The 23,254-nt window shown below is 46.9% G+C and overlaps 1 protein-coding gene across 3 annotated transcripts; it reads right to left on the reverse strand.

The window, feature by feature from the left end:
• Positions 1 to 727: 727 nt before the first annotated feature.
• LOC120406035 (C3a anaphylatoxin chemotactic receptor-like) lies at positions 728 to 22,699 on the reverse strand. Of its 3 annotated transcripts, none has more exons than XM_039540202.1 (2): positions 22,613 to 22,680; positions 728 to 2,348 (listed from the first exon to the last, which is right to left on the reverse strand). In XM_039540202.1, the coding sequence occupies exon 2, from the start codon at positions 2,334 to 2,336 to the stop codon at positions 1,152 to 1,154; it is 1,185 nt and encodes a 394-aa protein (XP_039396136.1). In that variant the 5' UTR covers positions 2,337 to 2,348; positions 22,613 to 22,680; the 3' UTR covers positions 728 to 1,151. The 3 variants fall into 3 exon arrangements, with proteins under 3 accessions (XP_039396136.1, XP_039396128.1, XP_039396143.1); XM_039540194.1 differs by lacking the exon at positions 22,613 to 22,680 and adding an exon at positions 5,351 to 5,467; XM_039540209.1 differs by lacking the exon at positions 728 to 2,348 and adding an exon at positions 17,251 to 19,155 and having other exon boundaries at positions 22,613 to 22,699.
• Positions 22,700 to 23,254: the final 555 nt, after the last annotated feature.

Here is a 23,254-nt window from a genome sequence, read left to right on the forward strand (position 1 = left end):
GTATAGCACTGTGTGTTTCTGTGTGGCCTATTCCTTCCACATCTCTCAGTCCTTTCTCGTGTCTACTAGAAGCATACAGTTTGAATTCAGGCACACCATCTTCCAAGCCATCTCACTTCTGAAATTTTACAGAAGGGGTGACTCAGCTCCAGCCTGCTCAGGGTTACCTGCTGGATGGCAGTCGCTGCGCTGATTACTTGGGTATCCAGCATCTTTAGATGCAGTGGGGACATCTCCATGATTGGTGGGACCTACCTCAATTGCCTCATCACTGTATCTCAGGCTGTAATATCAAGGGGACCTTCTAAAGCCATAAAGGAGGGTCCTATTTCTAACGAACCCATGTCTACAGCATGAGGTTTGTTTTTCAGAAAATTGCCCCTTAAGCCCCAGTTACTGATTCTGTGCAGTGATGTATTAGCTGCGATGTAGAAACTCTCCTTGAGCTGCCATGAAAATAAGAGAAGTGGCACTTTGGGGACAGGAATAGTAGGGAGGAAGGCCATGGTTAACTGAAACTGAAAGACCCTAGGAATACTGGCCTGAAAGGCAGCTTCCAATGCTGATGAGCAGGTAGGGGATGTCTGCTACAATGCACTGTTGTGAGGAAAACTAGAATTCCCAGAGGACACTCCTGCTGGGCACTGCTGTGAAAAAAGTTCAGGGTCCCAGCTGAAGCAGAGTTAAGGGTGGGGAAAGGTATAATGACAAATTCCAAGGAGAAATGTCGAAGTAACTTCTCCCTGTAATTTAGCAGGTACAGATGATACATGCTCAATAAATGTAGTACATAGATATTCTGCAACCACATTCTTATTTACTAATGTCAAAGGAGTAACTACATAATCCCACCACACATCTTCTCACAAGTGCACTTCTCTCTCTCAAATAGGGGGCTCTCTGCCTCCCTTGTATGTCTCATCAGAAGATTCCTGTTTTTGGCATGTCTAACTCTCCTCTCTTCAGGAGGCTATTAAATGGGAGGTTGGCCTACTCGGAACTGCCCCAGTCCCCATAGGCATCCCATACAGATTATTGTCAAACTCATTGTTCAGGCTCTGCTGTCCTAAAGCAAAAAGTCACTGCCATGGAAACTGCAAATGTCCCCTGCCCTCCCCTCCGCCCTGGCAGTGCTGTCTAGAAGCCCCATTTTAGAGGGTGTTGCTGCTGATATCCCTGTCTGCTGAAGTCTTGGTCCTGTCCCGTGAGTAGGAAGTGGAGCGTGTAATTTCCTCGCTGAAGGCGCCCTCCAAGATGCCCTGCACTGATTGGCGTGCCTTCTGCCTGAAGTCCCGCCCCACAAATACATAGAGCAAAGGATTGATGCAGCTGTTCGCATAGGCCAGTGCTGTAGAGAGGTGGTCCCACAGTGTCACTGCCTCCCTAAATCCAGTGCCTGGCATAGCTAGGAGAGACAGTGCCCCAACTGCATGGAATGGAGCCCAACAGACAAAGAAGGCAACCACCACAACCAGGATCACTCGCAGGGTCTTACCACGGGGTTTGGTAAATTGGGCTCTATGCATCTTGATGACTATAAGGATGTAGCAAACTGCCATTATGCTAAAGGGAAGGAGGAAGCCAAAGACAATCCTGGTAATACTGATGGTCAGTAGGGTAGCTGGCCGACTGATGTTGAAGTAATCATTCAAGTTCCCGAATAAGATAGTATCATTGTAAAAGGTGCCAGGATTATCAGTGCTGGAGAAACCACCAGAATATTCATCTTGGGATATGCCAGAGCTCATGGCTGAATCATTCCCATAATACATATAATCCCCATAATCCCTATTATCTCCAAACTGATAACTACAAACAGTTTTGTCAAATTCAGCTTTGACAGTCTCACGGTAGAGGAATGCAGGACAACACATAATGAAGGCCAAGAGCCAGATACAACCGCACATCAGTGATGCAAGTCTCACGTTACGGTGGTTCTGACACCAAACTGGCTTCATCACCATCAGGCACCGGTCAATGCTGATGGCAGTGAGGAGGAAGACGCTGGCAAACATGTTGAGGATGATGGCTGATGGGATAACCTTGCAGAGGAAGTGGCCATATGGCCAGTACTCATGGAGGATCAGGTGAATGATGGAGAATGGCAGAGACATGCAGCACAGGAAGTCGGCGATGGCAAGGTGCAGGAACCACACGGTGTTCACGGTCCGCTTCATTTTCAGGCCAGCCACCCAGATCACCAAGCCATTGCCCAGGAGGCCCAGGATAAAGGTGAGAATGAAGATAATTAAGGAACCAATGATTTCTGGTGCATACTGTAGTGTGGCACCATCATCTGGCTTGTATGTGCTGTTACTCCGCAGGGGTAGAGACATAGTCTTTAGATACTGGTGGGAAAAAAATAGAAGATCATTTGCTATGAACACCATTAACACACCCCACTGCCAGCTGTATGTGCCCAACCCCAAGATTACACTTTCTGTATGTATCCAAACATCCTTGTGTGGGTTGTCAGCAGTCGAGATTGAACCTAGAAGCTATAAATATGAAAGCACAAGTCCCCACTACTGCCTGAGCAGGAAGACCTGGCTGTACTAGTGCAAAGACTGTTGCAAAATCCTACATCTCTATGTGGTCTAGCCACTAGAAGTGGTCATAGTACCACGGTGTATGGGTGGGTGCACTTAGCTTCCCCTGTGTCCAAAATCGCCTTTAATGCCAGCACTATCCTTAGTAGAGATTATCCTTTATTTACACTCTCCATTACCCTAATTCCAGCTGTCCCTCCTCATCTCCTTGTAACTCTCTATAAAATATATATAATTCTCTCTTTTATTGGAAAAACTCAGTCTTAGTTCCTCTTTCCTTTAAAATAGAAGTGGTTTCCTCTCTCTTGAGTGGTGAGGTTTATGCCTTGAAAGCAATTTTTGTATTCCCACGAGCCTCTGATTTGCAACTGTTTCCATGATGTAACAACTAGAACCGTGGAGTCAGCAATTCCATACAGAAGAGAACGTTGTCAGCAAAAGTCTTGTGTAAATCTTCCTTCTCCCCTGCTTTCCTAGCCAATGCAGCTTAATCCTGAGCATTTCCCAGCCCCGACTATTCCAAGGAAGGAGAGAGACAGAATGAAGAGTAAGAAATAGATGGCTAGAAAAAGAGAGGTAAATAAAGAGAGTTATTGAGAGAAGAGAAGAAATTGGAATATGGAATAATAACAGGACTTAATAGATCTCAGAGACCTCTACATACACCAGAAAGTGTCATTAGATGGCACTTAGTCCTGCCATGATTGCAGCAGTCTGGACTAGATGACCTCTCGAGGTCCCTTCCAATCCTATGTTTCTGTGATTATCTCCAGATGAAGAAAGAGGCACGGAGAGATTAAAGTACAGTTTTACTCTTAAAAGTGGCAATGTAAAAACAACACCTCTCCCTCAACTCTTGGATGTGTTCAGAACCAGATTTACTCACTTGAATTGACTAAAATAGTTTTGACTGCTTTTCACTCGTGTTCCTCTAGCAGAGCCAAGATAGCTCAGTGAGAGGGAGCTTCATTCTATTTCTTCCTGTGCATTAACAGAATTGTTCACAAGTTCCAGGCAGTTAGACGGATGCCAGACCCATAAAGAGAATCAGGTTGCAGAAGTATCACTGAGGGCATGATCGGAAGATAGTGAAGTTGCACAAGGTCTAATTCAGCATACAACATCTCATTAATGCTGGTAAAGCATGAGAAGGAGGGAACCCAGCGTGATTCTGTTGTTATTATTATTATAATCATCATCATTATAAATTTCTGTTACACTAGCAACTAGGCTCCAATCAGGCACTGAACACACACCATAAAAATTAAACAGGCCCTGCCCCAAAGAGTTTACAGTCTGTAACATACAATGGGACAAAAGATGGATAAAACACCAAGGAGGGGAGGACAAGGTAAACAATGAAATAATGATTAACATAAACAGCAGTCTTACCACATCAGCTGCCTACTCATTGTCAAGAGATCTTTAGGCATCACAGCAGAGGTGAGTTTTAAGAAGGGATGCTGTGGATTGTGATGGGGGAGCTGCTCCCAGGATAAGGGGCAGCATAGCTGAAAGCATGAAGATGCTTGAGGAAAATGCCTAATAAAGGCTTGGTAAGGAAGGGCTAAGCTGCCTTCAAAGTAAAGTAAAGACTGGCAGTTTGTGTTTGATACAGTGAAGAAGGGAGAGCCAGTGGAGGGAAACAAAGGGGTGGTGGGTGATGTGCTCAGAGAGACTGCTCAGGAAGAGTAGCATTTTGAACTGATTTGAGATGTGCATTCCAAGATCCCAGAACAAGGCCAGGTCTACACTACAGACCTATATCTGTATAACTGCATCGCTCAGGGGTGTGAAAAATCCACAGGCCTGAGTGACTTATTTATATAGACCTAGTCCCCCGAATGGACTGCGCTACATCGATAGGAAAGCTTCTCCCACCAACATATCTGCTGCCTCGTGGGGAGATGGATTAACTACGCAGGGGGAGAAGCTCTCCCATTGGCATAGGAGCATCCTCAATAAGCACTGCAGTGGCTCAGCTGCACTGGTGCTACTGCGGCCCTGTGGCACTGTACGTGAAGAGAAGCCCCAAGTTTGTTGGACTGGGAGTTAGAGCAAAAGGACAGTGTTTTACTTGTCACCTGAGTGGATTTGATACATACATATATAAGTCCTTGAGAGAGACGGTCAATGTGGGACTCACAATGCCACTTTTCAGAGCAGAAATGCACTTTAAATGACATCCCCAGGTCCCTCATGGAGTCAGTGACACAGATGAACTAGAACCCAGGTCTCACTATTCCTCATCAAGTTGTAACAAATCCCAGTTCTGCAGGCAGGAGTCAAAGTTACTGTATAAACCACACACTCCTTGGAGGGCTGAGGCTAAACGCCTGCTCCTTCAACTCCAAATCACAGACCATTATTATTCCAGCTAAAGATCACCCCTGTCCTGCTTATTGTACTAGCAGGTCTCTTATCCTTCCTGAGGGGGTGCTGCTATGGAGTAACCTCCTTCGCTGATACACACACAGAGCCAAGACAGAATGCTGCCCTGGCCACTGAACCAAGCTGCCTCTCAGAATATATACAGTGGATAGTCAAAAGAAGATGCTTTATTCAAACTGAAATCAATCCTGCTCCAAGACAGGGAGCTGGATGAATCCCAATGTTTTCTAGATCCCTAAAAGAGAGCGGCATAGGGAGAGAGAGATGCTTTAAGAAGGCATGAAGGAAGTAACAAACGACTACAAAGACAGGGAGAGAGAGATGCTTTAAGAGTGACAGATGGAGGGAAAGAGCAATATGGAGAAATTGCAGAACAGAAAGACAGAATGCTGTCTGTCTTCTGTACATACCCCGGTACCGCAGATTCCTCAATTCACTGGCGAGCAAGAACCACTCTGATCATAGCTCTTGTCTTAAGCACTGGCTCTGGAGTCACCAAAGAACAACTTATATGGTCAGTTTAGGAACTGACTTTTTTTAACCCTGTTATCTTAATTTTTTTTTGCACCCAAGCGGAAGGAGAAGAATGAGTCACTTCTGTAATCAAATAACATGAGCTGTGAAACATCTGGCTTGCTGCTGCTGAGATAATGCAACAGTGGCATGTGGACAAGTATGGTGCTTACAACAAGAAGGAATGGAAGAGTAAGCAGACCTAGAAGTTATTAGGGAGCATAGATATGCGTATAGGAAATCAAAGTTTTCATAAGAAAATTTGACTCACTGCATGAGATCAAAGCAGTAGATTTTGTCTCTTATCTCTTGCCATGATAACACAGATCATTGCTCCATCTAGTTCAGTATCCCATAGCTTGTTAGACCATATCACATTACTGGTCTATTTTGTCCAGTATCCCACTTCCTGTTGTAGCAGATCAGAACATTGATCCATCTGGTTGTGTATCCTGTCTCATGCATACTGCATCCATCTAATCTTATATTCTAACTCCTGTTAACCTGGTCCATCTAATTTGGAATATCATGTCCAATAAAGGCCAGTGCCAGATGTCTCAAAAAGAAGACATAGAACCCTATAATGCACCTCACTGCAAGGAAATTTCTTCCCAACCACAAGCTGATGATCAGATTTCACCCTGAAGCATGAGCCTCGGCCATTTTTACCGTAGGTAGCATCACTGAAAATACTACAGCTTTCTGATTCATGTAGGTGTCAAATCTTGTTACTTTTACTCTGCTTTTTACCTCAATAATATCATGCAGTGAGACATTACACAGAATAATTGGCCAAGCACAGTGGGGCCTTACTTTCAACTCAACAGTATTTCTGTTTGTCTGTGCAAAACTTTACATTCACCTCAGTGCAAATTCTGTCTGTCTGTCTGTAACTCAATGGCATATGAGGTTCTAATGACAATAGCCAGCGCATGAAAAATACCTTTAGTACCTTCCAGTGACTTTCACTCAAGCCAGACCGGATCCTTGATTTGCAGCCAAGGGAATTGAAGCACACATCTTAGCGCATATCTTGGGAAAGATGAGGGGGTCTCCCCATATCACCACACTGCACCCTCATTTCCCCTTTTGTGGATATAAATGTGTTGTTTCCTAACAGCTCCCTCCCCATCACCATAAATTAATTACATAAAAGAGGAAAGAAAAGTATAATGAGCTTTACAAAGCTCTGTACCCTTTCCCCAGCAGAAGTGGAAGGAAATGAATTCGCATCTCTTTTCAGTGATGTTCTTTTCTGTTCTGAAGCAATCAGAGGAAATGGATATGAACTTATTTCCTTATATGTGAGGGGGCCAGTCATGAAGAAACAGGAGGGCTGCAGGGCAGGACTGAGGGGCATTGGCAGAACTGTGGTGGGGAGCCCAGGACTGCTGTCAGACAGCTGGGGTAGGGCTGAGGGAGCCTAGACTGAGGTCTAGGTTCCACAGCGGGACACTGCCACGGCACTGGTGAGAGCAAGTTCAGTTGTCCAATTCCTCTCACCCCCACATCTCATTCCCATTCACACCCCTTTCCCATAGCTGGGTGCTCACTGGGCACTGCTGTGAGGGAGCTCATGTTGACAGACTCCTTAGGCCTTAGTTAGATGCTGACTGAACACTGTTGAGGGCAGCTCGTGGGGAAGCTCCCATTGCTGCAGTTACTCTTAGACCACATGATCCCTATAGCAGGGTGGTTACCCCACTCCTGCCCTGAAGGGCTTAAAACAGCCCTGAGAGAGGGCTGTGGCAGGGAAAGCAGCTACTAGGCTGACTGGGGAAGTGGCCGCAGCTGGGCCATGCCCCAATCAGACCTCAGCTGGCCCTATATAAGAAGCTGGGAGCCAGGTGCTCAACAGTCTCTCTCCGTGTTCATAGAGAGAGAAGGGCCTGGCTGCAGGGAGGTTAACCAGGTATCTGGAGCGGAGCAGGGCTGGGGAAAGGCCAAGGGACCTGGGGAGCTCCAGCCTAGGAAAGCCCCATGCTGAGGCCTGGTAAGGCCTATTAGGTACTGGGTTGCAGGGGCAACCCACAGGTAGCCAGAGGCAGCAGGTCCAAACCCCTTTGCCTGTGATGAGTGGCTTATACTGCAGTCTGCCCCAGTGAATGGGGGCTAGTTGGTGACTGGCAGTAGCCCATGACTGAGGCAAGGCAGGAATAGTGGGTGGGGGTTCCCCTGGGAGGGGCAAACTCAGCCTGTGGGGGTACTGCCAGGGGGCAGCACCCAGTTAAAGGGGCACTGGGGTCCTGGGAGGGACACAGGGGCCAAGCAGCAGCGGGACACCGGCTGACAGAGGGTGCTCTGGAGGCTGGATGCACTAATTCCCTGAGAGACCAGCAGGAGGTGCTGCAGGGGTGAGTCCTGCACTGTCACAACCGCCTACTCCCAATCTGGACACTGATAGGATATTGCCCTGGGGTGGCAACGTGTGCTGCCTGAGGGGGAATGTGTCAGGTCACTGCTGTGGGGAAATTCACACCACCTGAGTCCTTCCCCTTTTATTGTTCCCAAGAACCAAGTAGGACAGAGCTTGACTTCTCCTCTAACCATCTATTTCCCCTTCTCTCCCTCTTCCCCCTCCACTCAGCTCACCATCTGGTCCCCCGGCTCCAGTCCCTCCTCCAGGCACCAGTGAGGAAATCCTTGATGATTTTGACTGGGACTTGATCACCTAGCATGTTACAGACTCGAGAGCCCGTCCCTTGTGAGGGACCTGGGAGGGAAGGGGGCCATGGGGCGAAAGGTCGCAGGTCCAGCTGCCCATGCCTCCCTGCCTTGCCTGTATATAGATATATATTCTCTTTCTGCACCAGAGAAAACACCGCAAGATGCTGCTGAAGATAATCCTTCCTTGCGTCCTGTTTTTCCTTCTTTATTTTCTTTTGTTCATTATTATTATTATCAGTAATCGAGCATGGTCCTCCCCCACTGGCCTCGGACACATCAGATCGGCATCCCCACATTGCATGGTGCCCTGTGTGGGGAGGAGGGTGGAGAGATGGCTCCCTGGTGCCATAACAAGACCTCAGAAGGCCGAAACCTCAAGAGCATCTTTCTCTGCCTCCCTCATTTTGCATTTTACTATCCTTCCCTGTCGATGAATCTGTTGTATTGGCTGCCAGAGTGAGAAAGCCTAGTGGACCCTGGGAGCCTGTAATTATGTTGTTTCGTAAATGTTGTAAAGGTCAGGGGCTCAAAGGGACATTGGAGGGGTGATTTTAGCTCCGTGATCATTCTCACACCAGCAAGGGACGGCAAGAGGAGGAGGGAAGACCCTGAAGATAAAGAAAGCAGAATCTCTGCCGGGGATGAGATACAGCTGGGATTTGGGCTGAGCTGGGAGAGGGAGGCCCTGAGTGCAGAAAAAGGAGAATTTCAAGCACAGATGCATTTGGGATTCAGAGAACACTGCCATTTGTGAGGAGATCAGAGGGAACCTGACCTGTTTTCTATGCTGACTTTTGCAGTCTCTGGGAATGTGAAACCCACCTGTCAAGTAGGGGAAGCTCAGCAGGTGTGTTTTGCACCAGCATTGTGGGGATTGGGTACAGCACATCAAATAGCATTCCCCGGGGCTTTTAATGTCACCATTTGCCCCCCTCCCCCCATCATCTTCCCTAAAAATATGCAGTGAGGCTTTTATTTGCATCTTCAAAGAAGACATATGCAAATTAGGAAGCACTCCTCCTATCCCCTCAGTTCTTGTTCAGTTAATTATTCCCCCCATTAATTTCTTTGGAGACTGTCCTTGCCTGTGGTGTAAGGATGCAAGGAAAGGGAGTCTTGTCTGCATTAATACCCGGTTGGTGGTTCCCATTTGGGGAGTGAACCAAGGATGGAAAGAAGAAGCCACTGCTCAGAACTGAGGGAGATTTGGGGACTTGTAGGTTAGAGATTGGAGTCCCCCCTGCCCCAGTTGAAGAGGTGTGAGGCTTCACAGTTATGTTTCAGAAGCACTGATGACAGGATAGGAAGAGTGGGTCAGATATTTAAACTGCACAGCCAAAGGGAGGAATGGGGAGGATGGGTCAGACCCCCTCATAGGTCAGCTGGAGAGAGAGGGTGAAGAGTTGGTACATCCCAAAATCCAGACTCTGTGTGAGCATTTGCAAAGCAGGAAGAAAAGCTGTTGAAGCAGGAATGAGTGTTGAGCTGCCCTTTCCCCAGCTGTGTCCCCTGCCTGTCCCCGTTTCTAGTGTGGCTCTGTTCTGTCAAACCTCTTGTTTCCTCTTTCTGTTTTGTAGCCCCCTAGCCCCTGTTTATTGGTGAGGGGAACCAAATTGGAAGCAAACCATCATGAGGACTCAACATTGCCAAGGGTGGGGGAGATAATTTAGCATCACTATATAATTTACTGTTGAGATTAACCAATTGGGTCTTTGTCGGGAAGATGGACTGTCTTGGATTTGATGGGGAGTGGGGGGTACTGTTTTTTGTTGTTTTAAGTGGGGGTGTTCATCCTTGAGCATTACCAAGAGGAGTGGGGAATCCCAGAGCCGACTTCAGCATGGAGTTAGCCAGCAGTTCATTCTGCTGCCCAGGATGGGAATGATAAGACAAGGAAGCCATGTTCGGTTGGGTTTCTGTGGCACAGAGCTGCAGAGATCACCTCCCTCCAGGTGCCACTCAGTACTGTGCAGGGGCTGGTCCCAAGAGCTGGGCCCGTGAAAGTTGCTCAGAAGGCTGCTTGGCCTTTCAGAGAACCCTGATAATAAACCAAGATGGCTCCTTTGTGTAGTCAAGTGCTCCTCTCTTGTGTATTTATTTACCTTGTTTGCATATTCAGTTGTGCCTTATTTGCATATGTAAATATATGCCAGTCAGTGTGCAAACTAGCCTCGCCCCCCCACCCCTGAAATACCGTGCATCATTTGTGGGCAAGATGGCATCGGATTGGACACATGGAGTAAAAGGGCTTTGCACTGGAACTGCTCTGCAAGCTGGTGACATAGCCTGTCAGGAGTGAAGGGATGCAGTCAACGGAGATCAGCCTGCAAGCGAGAGGAGTCCCTTGCACTGTGGTGTGGCCCACGATGCTTTGTATCAAAGAGAGAGGAGAGGGGGTGTGGCCTCACGAGTTTATTTTTGTGCATGCTTTCATAATAAAAACAAAAAGTGAATGTTTATGGTTTAACCCTTTTGGTGCTGGTGTTGAGTTATTTTTCAGTGGCTGCTGGTCAGGTGAAACACACGATTTATCAACTTTATTGTTAGAGTTTGGCTTCTACCTGCATATCCTGGAGAGAGAGGAGGAGCTGCCTGCACCAAAGTCAGATATGAAATCAAGACCTTCTGTAGGGAAGACAGCCCTAGCAGCTAGTGAAAGAGCAGCACTGTTGAACCTTTACACTTCATTTAGGTCAGTCAATTTCAGCCTGTTCATTCTCGCCATTGCATAATGCACAGAAGAAAGACAGCATGGAACTACCCCAAATGTAATGGGAAATGTTTGTGTTTTTAATTATCTGCCTGTCACTGCAGTGCATTACTTTGCATTTATTAACACTGAATTTCATCTGCCCTTTTGTTGCCCAGTCACCCAGTTTTATGAGATTCCTTTGCAGTCAGCTTTGGAATTAACTGGCTTGAGTGATTTTTGTATCGCCTGCAAACCTTGCCATCATACTGTTTACTCCTTTTTCTAGATCATTTATCAATATGTTGACGAGAACTGGTCCCACCAGAGATGCTGGGGGGACCCCACTATTACCTCTCTCCACTGTGAAAACTGATCATTTATTCCTTACACTGTTTCCTGTCTTTTAACCAGTTACTGATCCATGAGAGGACCTTCCCTCTTATCCCAGGACTACTTACTTTGCTTAAGAGACTTTGGTGTGGGACTTTATCAAAGGCTTTCTGAGAGCCCAAGTAAACTATAGGCACTGATCACCCTTGTCCATGTGCTTGTTGACCCCTTCCAAGAATTCTAGTAGATCGATGAGGCAGGATTTCTCTTTTCCCCCACATATCACGTTCATCTCTGTGTTTGGTAATTCTGTGCTTTACTATAGTTTCAACCAGTTTGCCTGGTACTGAAGTTAGGCTTACCGGCCTGTAGTGTTCAGGATCACCTCTTATGCCAGTTCTTTAAAAGGACTTCACATTAGATTTCCTCCAGTCATCTGGTACAGAGGCTGATTGAAGCAATAGGTTACATACCACAGTTAGTAGTTAAACTGTGGTGCCCAAAACTGAACACAGTACTCCACCTGAGACCTTACTAGGGCTGAGTAGAATGGGACAGTTACCTCCTGTGTCTTAAATACAGCACTCATGTTAATACACGCTAGAACATTAGCCTTCACATTGTTGGCTCATATGCAATTTGTGATCCACTATAACTCCAGATCCTTTTCTACAGTACTACCATGTAGCCAGTTATTCCCACGCCGTTAATACACACTAGGTAAGACCAGGAAGCCATGATTTCCAAATTCTAGATTTGGAATACTCTAAGCATTTGTTGCAGCATTTATTTACACTTGGAGACATGGGAGTCAGGGTAGTGTCCATGTGTATAGATAGTGCTCCCTTGCTTTAAAACTTTTCCATATGCATCTTTTACTTTGCACATCTAGTCGAATTCTAGATTTGGAATACTCTAAGCATCGGGGAAGTTTATATCTGATCAGAATGGTGGCTTTGGCCCATCTCTATTTTGCACTGAAGGAAACAACAGGCTGTATTTATAGCACTGTGTGTTTCTGTGTGGCCACTTCCTTCCACATCTCTCAGTCCTTTCTCCTGTCTACTAGAAGCATACAGTTTGAATTCAGGCACACCACCTTCCAAACCATCTCACTTCTGAAATTTTACAGAAGGGGTGACTCAGCTCCAGCCTGCTCAGGGTTACCTGCTGGATGGAAGTCGCTGCGCTGATTACTTGGGTATCCAGAAGCTTTAGATGCAGTGGGGACATCTCCATTGTAAAAGTAGAATGAATTATATTGTAAAAATAAGAATGAATTAAAGAAATGTTGTATGTACCATTAAGCAGAAATAAGAAATGTTAAAATACAGGTGCCAGGAAAAAAAAACAATAGGCATAAACAATGGTGCTAATGGCGAAACATTAACAGAAGATTGGTAATAGTTAGTAAGGAAATAAGATATGCATGCCTAGCCCAGGTAAACTTATCTGAGGGCTTGGCTACACTTACAAATTTGCAGCGCTGCAGCAGGGTGTGAAAACACACCCTCTGCAGCGCTGCAAATTGCGGTGCTACAAAGCGCCAGTGTAGTCAAAGCCCCAGCGCTGGGAGCCGCGCTCCCAGCGCTGTCCGTTATTCCCCACAGGGAAGTGGAGTACGGACAGCGCTGGGAGAGTTTTCTCCCAGCACTGGCGCTTTGACTACACTTAGCGCTTCAAAGCGCTGCCGCGGCAGTGCTTTGAAATGCAAGTGTAGCCAAAGCCTGATTCTGCTTCCTTTGTTATCTTAAGTTCTCACCCTTTTATCTGTATAAATAAGTTTGTGTCTTGCATGGTGCTCACATTATCTGGGTGTTCTTAGCAGAGCACTGTGCTAATAAAACAGAGTGATGTGACAAACTGTGAGTCCTGAGTCTAACTTTAGGTACGTCTACACTACTATTCCGAATTTGCATAAACCAGTTTTGTAAAACAGATTTTATAAAATCGAGTGTGCGCGGCCACACTAAACACATTAAATCGGTGGTGTGCGTCCATGGTCCGAGGCTAGCGTCGATTTCTGGAGCGTTGCACTGTGGGTATCTATCCCGTAGCTATCCCATAGTTCCTGCAGCCTCCCCCGCCCCTTGGCATTTCCGGGTTGAGATCCCAGTGCATGATGGGGCAAAAATCATTGTTGCGGGTGGTTCTGGGTACAGCCTCACCCCTCCCTCCCTGAGCAGCAGACAACCGTTTCGCGCCTTTTTTTGCTTGGTGAACTGTGCAGACGCCATAGCACAGCAAGCATGGACCCTGCTCAGCTCCATACTGCAATCGTGAATGTTTTAAACACCTCGCGCACTCTCGTGCAGTCTATGGTGAACCAGGACCTTCAATCCGAGGCGAGGAGGAGGCGGATACGGCAGCGCGGCGATGACAGTGATGAGGACGTGGACACAGAATTCTCTCAAACCGCGGGCCCCTGCGCTTTGGAGATCCTGATGGTAATGGGGCAGATTCTATCCATTGAATGCCGATTTTGGGCCCGGGAAACAAGCACTGACTGGTGGGACCGCATTGTGTTGCAGGTGTGGGACGATTCCCAGTGGCTGCGAAACTTTCGCATGCGTAAGGGCACTTTCATGGAACTTTGTGACTTGCTTGCCCCTGCCCTGAAACACCATGAGAGCAGCCCTCACAGTAGAGAAGCGAGTGGTGATAGCCCTGTGGAAGCTTGCAACGCCAGACAGCTACCGGTCAGTCGGGAATCAATTTGGAGTTGGAAAATCTACTGTGGGGGCTGCTGTGATGCAAGTAGCCAAAGCAATCACTAAGCTGCTGCTACGAAAGGTTGTGACTCTGGGAAACGTGCAGGCCATAGTGGATGGCTTTGCTGCACTGGGATTCCCTAACTGTGGGGGGGCCCATATCCCTATCTTGGCACCGCAGCGCCAGGGCACCCAGTACGTAAACCGGAAGGGGTACTTTTCAATGGTGCTGCAAGCACTGGTAGATCACAAGGGACGTTTCACAAACATCCACGTGGGATGGCCAGGGAGGGTTCATGACGCTCGCGTCTTCAGAAGCACTACTATGTTTAAACGGCTGCAGCAAGGGAATTACTTCCCAGACCAGAAAATAACAGTTGGGGATGTTGAAATGCCTGTCGTTATCCTGGGGGACCCAGCCTACCCCTTGATGCCATGGCTCATGAAGCCATACACAGGCAGCCTGGACAGTGGTCAGGATCTGTGCAATTACAGGCTGAGCAAGTGCAGAATGGTGGTGGAATGTGCATTTGGCCGTTTAAAGGTGCGCTGGCGGACATTACTGACTCGCTCAGACCTCAGCCAAACCAATGTCCCCTATGTTATTACTGCTTGCTGTATTCTCCACAATCTCTGTGAGAGTAAGGGGGAGACCTTTATGGCGGGGTGGGAGGCTGAGGCAAATCACCTGGCCGCTGATTACGCGCAGCCAGACACCAGGGAGATTAGAAGAGCACACCAGGAAGCGGTGCGCATCAAAGAAGCTTTGAAAACGAGCTTCATCAATGGCCAGGGTACAGTGTGACTGCTGTGTTTGTTGATGAACACCCAACCCCTTGATTGACTCAGTCCTGTAAGCAACTCCCCTCCCCTTCGAGTACAGCTTACTTATGAAAATAAAGTCACTCTCATTTAAAATGCATGAATTCTTTATTGATTCATTATAAAAAGAGGGAGAGAAGTAAGGGTGTGGTTTGGGAGGAGGATAGGAGGGATGGAGAAGGCCATTAAAAAAAAATTCACAGTAACAACATCCTTCTGGTTGGGCTGTCCACGGGGGTGGAGTGGGCGGGTGCACGGAGCCTCCCCCCACGCATTCTTACACGTCTGGGTGAGGAGGATGTGGAACATGGTGAGGGTTGAGGGTGGTTATACAGGGGCTGCAGCGGCACTCTGTGATCCTGCTGCCGTTCCTGAAGCTCCACAAGACGCCGGAGCATGTCAGTTTGATCACGCAGCAGCCCCAGAGTTGCATCCCACCACCGCTGATCTTCCTGCCGCCACCGCTGATTTTCCTGCCGGTCTTCCTGCCACCACCTCTCATCTCAGTTGTCCCTCCTGTCCTCACGTTCATCCCTCCTGTCCTCACGTTCACTGGCCTCTTTCCTGTAATTTGAAACCACGTCCTTCCACTCATTCAGATGAGCTCTTTCATTGCGTGTAACTTCCATAATATCCGAGAACATCTCATCTCGCGTCTTCTTTTTCCTCCGCCTTATCTGTGCTAGCCTTTGGGATGGAGGAGGGATGGTTGAAAAATTTGCAGCTGCATGAGGGAGATAAATATTTAGAAAGATACATTTTACAGAACAATGGTTATACTCTTTCACAGTGAACAGCACTATTCACCTAGCACATGTGATTTCCCTACAAGGTCGCATTTTTCATCTTAATAGTGAGTGCTTGCAGCTCTGGAGTTACAGATCTCACAGACACAGGTCCAGGCATCAGAATTCAGCTTGCATGCGGCCATGGTAAGCCACTGTCTTTCGGCTTCTGTAGTGATTTACCCCTCCCCCCCAACGCATGGCTAATACCACGCTAGCTCCCTGCTAATCAACAACCTTCCCACCCCCCACACCCACTGCGTGTCTGGTAGCTTGGGGAAGATCGCCGGTGAACAAACACAGAAAAGATCATCGGCATTTCACTCCTCCCCTCCCCCTGCTTCGCTACGTGCAGGAAAGTTTTTTTTTTAAACTGCTGCAGTCCACGAACCCAGTAGAAAAATGGCCACCCCCCTTACTTAAATTCCTGATTTTTAACCAGGTTATCCTGAATGATATCACTTTGCTGAGGATAACAGAACAAGATAAAGAGCGGATGCTTCTTGAATGCCAGCAGTCACCGGGACCATACGCTGCTATGCTTTGCCACGCAATGATACCTGATTACTTGCTACATGCATGGCGTGGTAAAGTGTCCTACCATGGTGGGCGGAACAAGGCTGCCTTGCCCAGAAACCTTCTGCAAAGGCTTCTGGAGTACCTACAGGAGCGCTTCATCGAGATGTCCCTGGAGGATTTCCTCTCAATCCCCGGACATGTTAACAAACTTTTCTAAGTAACTATACTGTCTGTGAATGCATCCCAAGTCCTCAGGGCAAATCAATCATTAAAAAAGGCTTGCTTAAAAAACAATGTTTGCTATTTGCAAAGGTACACTCACCAGAGCTCCCTTCCATGGCGTCATTGTCTGGGATAGTGGCTTGTGAGGGCTGGGAGGACGGTAATTCCATCAGGGTGATAAAAAGCTCCTGGCTGCTGGGGCTCACGGAGTGCTGTGTGCTCTCTGCTAGGTCTTCCTCCTCTTCTTCATCTTCATCTTCCCCATCTGCATAATCCTCAGCCATGGCAGAGATTACAACCCCCACCTCGGAATCCACGATCAGGGGTGGGGTACTTGTGGCGCAGCCCCCTAAAATTGCATGCAGCTCAGCATAGAAGCGGCATGTTTTTCGACCTGCCCCGGACCTTCCGTTTGCTTCTTTGGTTTTCTGGTAGGCTTGTCTGAGCTCCTTAACTTTCACTCTGCACTGCACTGAGTCCCTGCTGTGGCCTTTATCCATCATAGCCTTAGAAATTCTTTCAAATACTTTTTCATTTCGTCTTTTGGAACGCAGTTCTGTTAGCACTGAATCCTCTCCCCAGATAGCGATCAGATCCAGTACCTCCCGTGCAGTCCATGCTGGGGCTCTTTTACGATTCTCAGGAGACTGCATTGTTACCTGTGCTGATGAGCTGTGCGTGGTCACCTGTGCTGATGAGATCTCCACGCTGGGGAAGCAGGAAATGAATTTCAAAAGTTTGTGGGGCTTTTCCTGTCTACCTGGCCAGTGCATCCGAGTTCAGAATGCTGTCCAGAGCGGTCACTGGTGCACTGTGGGATACCGCCCGGAGGCCAATACCGTCGATCAGCGGCCACACTAACCCTAATCCGATATGGTAATACCGATACTAGCGTTACTCCTATCGCTAGGGAGGAGTACAGAAACCGATTTAAAGAGCCATTAAAATCGATATATGGTGCCTCCTAGTGTGGACGGTTGTGGCGTTAAATCGGTTTTACGCTCCTAAAACCGATTTAAACGCCTAGTGTAGACCAGGCTTTTGACACCATAATTGGTGGAATCTACCTCAATTGCCTCATCACTGTATCTCAAGCTGTAATATCAAGGGGACCTTCTAAAGCCATAAAGGAGGGTCCTATTTCTAATGAACCCATGTCTACAGCAGGAGGTTTGTTTTTCAGAAAATTGCCCCTTAAGCCCCAGTTACTGATTCTGTGCAGTGATATATTAGCTGCAATGTAGAAACTCTCCTTGAGCTGCCATGAAAATAAGAGAAGTGGCCCTTTGGGGACAGGAATAGTAGGGAGGAAGGCCATGGTTAACTGAAACTGAAAGATCCTAGGAATACTGGCCTGAAAGACAGCTTCCAATGCTGATGAGCAGGTAGGGGATGTCTGCTACAATGCACTGTTGTGAGGAAAACTAGAATTCCCAGAGGACACTCCTGCTGGGCACTGCTGTGAAAAAAGTTCAGGGTCCCAGCTGAAGCAGAGTTAAGGGTGGGGAAAGGTATAATGACAAATTCCAAGGAGAAATGTCGAAGTAACTTCTCCCTGTAATTTAGCAGGTACAGATGATGTGATACATGCTCAATAAATGTAGAACATAGATATTCTGCAACCACATTCTTATTTAGTAATGTCAAAGGAGTAACTACATAATCCACCACACATCGTCAAACTCATTGTTCTGGCTCTGCTGACCTAAAGCAAAAAGTCACTGTCATGGAAGGTGCAAACTTCCCTCCTTGCTCTGGCAGTGCTGTCTGGAAGTCCCATTTTAGAGGGTGTTGCTGCTGATATCTCTGTCTGCTGCAGTCTTGGTCCTGTCCCGTGAGTAGGAAGTGGAGCGTGTAATTTCCTCACTGAAGATGCCCTCCAAGATGCCCTGCACTGATTGGCGTGCCTTCTGCCTGAAGTCCCGCCCCACAAATACATAGAGCAAAGGGTTGATGCAGTTGTTTGCATAGGCCAGTGCTGTAGAGAGGTGGTCCCACAGTGTCACTGCCTCCCTAAATCCAGTGCCTGGCATAGCTAGGAGAGACAGTGCCCCAACTGCATGGAATGGAGCCCAACAGACAAAGAAGGCAACCACCACAACCAGGATCACTCGCAGGGTCTTACCACGGGGTTTGGTAAATTGGGCTCTATGCATCTTGATGACTATAAGGATGTAGCAAACTGCCATTATGCTAAAGGGAAGGAGGAAGCCAAAGACAATCCTGGTAATACTGATGGACAGACTGATGTTGAAGTAATCATTCAAGTTCCCGAATAAGATAGTATCATTGTAAAAGGTGCCAGGATTATCAGTGCTGGAGAAACCACCAGAATATTCATCTTGGGACATGCCAGAGCTCATGGCTGAATCATTCCCATAATCCACATAATCCCTATCATCTCCAAATTGATAACTACAAACAGTTTTGCCATTTTCATCTTCGACGGTCTCACGGTAGAGGAATGCAGGACAACACATAATGAAGGCCAAGAGCCAGATACAACTGCACATTACTGTTGCAAGCCTCACGTTACGGTGGTTTTGACACCAAACTGGCTTCATCACCATCAGGCACCGGTCAATGCTGATGGCAGTGAGGAGGAAGACGCTGGCAAACATGTTGAGGATGATGGCTGATGGGATAACCTTGCAGAGGAAGTGGCCATATGGCCAGTACTCATGGAGGATCAGGTGAATGATGGAGAATGGCAGAGACATGCAGCACAGGAAGTCGGCGATGGCAAGGTGCAGGAACCACACAGTGTTCACGGTCCGCTTCATTTTCAGGCCAGCCACCCAGATCACCAAGCCATTGCCCAGGAGGCCCAGGATAAAGGTGAGAATGAAGATAATTAAGGAACCAATGATTTCTGGTGCATACTGTAGTGTGGCACCATCATCTGGCTTGTATGTGCTGTTACTCCTCAGGGGTAGAGACATAGTCTTTAGATACTGGTGGGAAAAAAATAGAAGATCATTTGCTATGAACACCATTAACACACCCCACTGCCAGCTGTATGTGCCCAACCCCAAGATTACACTTTCTGTATGTATCCAAACATCCTTGTGTGGGTTGTCAGCAGTCGAGATTGAACCTAGAAGCTATAAATATGAAAGCACAAGTCCCCACTACTGCCTGAGCAGGAAGACCTGGCTGTACTAGTGCAAAGACTGTTGCAAAATCCTACATCTCTATGTGGTCTAGCCACTAGAAGTGGTCATAGTACCACGGTGTAAGGGTGGGTGCACTTAGCTTCCCCTATGTCCAAAATTGCCTTTAATGCCAGCACTATCCTTAGTAGAGATTATCCTTTATTTACACTCTCCATTACCCTAATTCCAACTGTCCCTCCTCATCTCCTTTTAACTCTCTATAAAATATATATAGTTCTCTCTCTTATTGGAAAAACTCAATCTTAGTTCCTCTTTCCTTTCAAATAGAAGTGGTTTCCTCTCTCTTGGGTGGTGAGGTTTATGCCTTGAAAGCAATTTTTGTATTCCCATGAGCCTCTGATTTGCAACTGTTTCCATGATGTAACAACTAGAACCGTGGAGTCAGCAATTCCATACAGAAGAGAACGTTGTCAGCAAAAGTCTTGTGTAAATCTTCCTTATTCCCTGCTTTCCTAGCCAATGCAGCTTAATCCTGAGTATTCCCCAAGCCCCAGTATTCCAAGGAAAGAGAAAGACAGGATGAAGAGTAAGAAATAGATGGCTAGAAAAAGAGAGATAAAGAAAGAAAGCTATTGAGAGAAGAGGAGAAATTGGAATATGGAGTAATAACAATACTTAATAGATCTCAAAGACCTCTACATACATCAGAAAGTGTCATTAGATGGCACTTAGTCCTGCCATGAGTGCAGGGGACTGGACTAGATGACTTCTTGAGGTCCCTTCCAATCCTATGATTCTGTGATTATCTCCAGATGAAGAAAGAGGCACGGAGAGATTAAAGTACAGTTTTACTCTGAATAGTGGCAATGTAAAAACAACACCTCTCCCTCAACCCTTGAATGTGTTCAGAACCAGATTTACTCACTTGCATGACTAAAATAGTTTTGACTGCTTTTCACTCATGTTCCCCTAGCAGAGCCAAGATAGCTCAGTGAGAGGGGAGCTTCATTCTATTTCTTCCTGTGCATTAACAGAATTGTTCACAAGTTCCAGGCAGTTAGATGGATGACAGACCCATAAAGAGAATCAGGTTGCAGAAGTATCACTGAGGGCATGATCGGAAGATAGTGAAGTTGCACAGGGGTCACCAAGGGTCTAATTCAGCATGCAATATCATCATTATTGCTGGTAAAGCATGAGAAGTAGAGAACCCAGCATGATTCTGTTATTATTACAATCATTACAAATTTCTGTTACACTAGCAACTAGGCTCCAATCAGGCAATGAACACATGTAATAAAAATCAAACAGGCCCTGACCCAAAGAGTTTACAGTCTGTAATATTCAATGGGACAAAAGATGGATGAAACACAAAGGAGGGGAGGACAAGGTAAACAATGAAATAATGATTAACATAAACAGCAGTCTTACCACATTAGCTGCCTACCCAATGTCAAGAGATCTTTAGGCTTCACAGCAGAGGTGAGTTTTAAGAAGGGATGCTATGGATTGTGATGGGGGAGCTGCTCCCAAGGTAAGGGGCAGCATTGCTGAAAGCAAGAAGGTGCTTGAGGAAAATGGCCAATAAAGGCTTGGTAAGGGAGGACCAAGCTGCCTTCAAAGTAAAGACTGGCAGTTTGTGTTTGATACAGTGAAGAAGGGAGAGCCAGTGGAGGGAAACAAAAGGGTGGTGGGTATTGTGCTCAGAGAGACTACTCAGGAAGTGTAGCATTTTGAATCGATTTGAGGTGTGTATTCCAAGATCCCAGAACAAGGCCAGGTCTAAACTACAGACCTATATCTGTATAACTGCATCGCTCAGGTGTGTGAAAAATCCACGCAGGCAGGAATGACATTGACCTAGTCATAGACTCAGAATATCAAGGTTGGAAGGGATCTCAGGAGGTCATCTAGTCCAACCCCCTGCTCAAAGCAGGCCCAATCCCCAGAAAGATTTTTACTACAGTTCCCTAGATGGCCCCCTCAAGAAATTGAACTCACAATGCTGGTTTTAACAGGCCAGTGTTCAAACCACTGAGCTATCCCTCCCCTAAATGGGGTATGCTACATATAAGGGCTACATAGATAGGAAAGCTTCTCCCACCAACATATCTGCTGCCTCGTGGGGAGATGGATTAACTATGCAGGGGGAGAAGCTCTCCCGTTGGCATAGGAGCATCCTCAATAAGCACTGCAGTGGCGCAGCTGCACTGGTGCTACTGAGGCCCTGTGGCACTGTACATGAAGAGAAGCCCCAAGTTTGCTGGGCTGGGAGTTAGAGCAAAAGGACATTATTTTACTTGTCACCTGAGTGGATTTGATACATATATATATATATAAGTCCTTGAGAGAGATGGTCAATGTGGGACTCACAATGCCACTTTTCAGAGCAGAAATACACTTTAAATGACATCCCCAGGTCCCTCATGGAGTCAGTGACACAGATGGACTAGAACCCAGGTCTCACTATTCCTCATTGAGTTGTAATAAATCCCAGCTCTGCAGGCAGGAAGCAAAGTTACTGTATAAACCACACCAGGGCTGCCCAAAGGGGGGGAAGTGAGGCAATTTGCCCCGGGCCTCTCAGGGGCCCCGTGAGCCCTGGCCCGGCGGCAGTCCTGATCTTCGGTGGCATTTCGGCGGTGGGGGCCCTTCAGTGCTGCCAAAGACGCGGAGTCACTGAAGCCCCCCCCACCGCCGAAATGCCACCAAAGACCCGGACCATCACCAGGTAAGTACAAGCGCCACAGCTCCCCCGCTTTGCCCCAGACCCCCTGAATCCTCTGGGCAGCCCTGAATCACACACCCCTTGGAGGGCTGAGGCTAAACACCTGCTCCTTCAACTCCAAATCACAGACCATTATTATTCCAGCTAAAGATCACCCCTGTCCTGTTTATTGAACTAGCAAGTGCCTTATCCTTCCTGAGGGGGTGCTGCTATGGAGTAACCCCCCTTCACTGATACACAGCACAGAGCCAAAAGAGAACGCTGCCCTGGCCACTGCACCAAGCTGCCTCTCAGAATATATACAATGGATAGGCAAAAGAAGATGCTTTATACAAACTGAAATCAATCCTGCTCCAAGACAGGGAGCTGGATGAATCCATCTAGAGAGTCCTGTCACACTCTCCCACCCAGTGTTTTCCAGATCCCTAAAAGAGAATGGCATGGAGGAAGTAAAAAATAACTACAAAGAGAGGGAGAAACACTTTAAGAGTGACAGATGGAGGGAAAGAGCAATATGGAGAAATTGCAGAACAGAAAGACAGAATGCTGTCTGTCTTCTGTACATACCCCAGTACAGCAGACTCCTCAATTCACTGGCGAGCAAGAACCACTCTGATCATAGCTCTTGTCTTAAGCACTGGCTCTGGAGTCACCAGAGAACAACTTATATGGTCATTTTAGGAATTGACTTTTTTTTTATGCCCGTTATCTTAAAATTCTTTGCACCCAAGAGGAAGGGCAAGAATGTGTCACTTCCATAATCAGATAACATGAGCTGCAAAACATCTGGCCTGATGCTGCTGAGATAATGCAGCAGTGGCATGTGGTCAAGTATGGTGCTTACAACAAGAAGGAATGGAAGAGTAAGCAGACCTAGAAGTTGTTAGGGAGCATAGATATGCGTATAGGAAATCAAAGTTTTCATAAGAAAATTTGACTCACTGCATGAGATTAAAAAGCCGTAGATTTTGTCCCTTGTCTCTTGCCATGATAACACAGATCATGCTCCATCTAGTTCCGCATTCCATAGCCTGCTGGACCACATCACATTGCTGGTCTATTTTGTCTGGTGTAGCAGATCACAACATTGATCCATCTGGTCATGAATCTTGTATACTGCATCCATCTAATCTTATATTTTAACTCTTGTTAACCTGGTCCATCTAATTTGGAATACTATGTTCAACAGAGGCCAGTGCCAGATGCCTC

The sequence above is a fragment of the Mauremys reevesii genome, linkage group 1, assembly GCF_016161935.1.
Source record: "Mauremys reevesii isolate NIE-2019 linkage group 1, ASM1616193v1, whole genome shotgun sequence".
NCBI classification, from domain to species: Eukaryota; Metazoa; Chordata; order Testudines; family Geoemydidae; genus Mauremys; species Mauremys reevesii.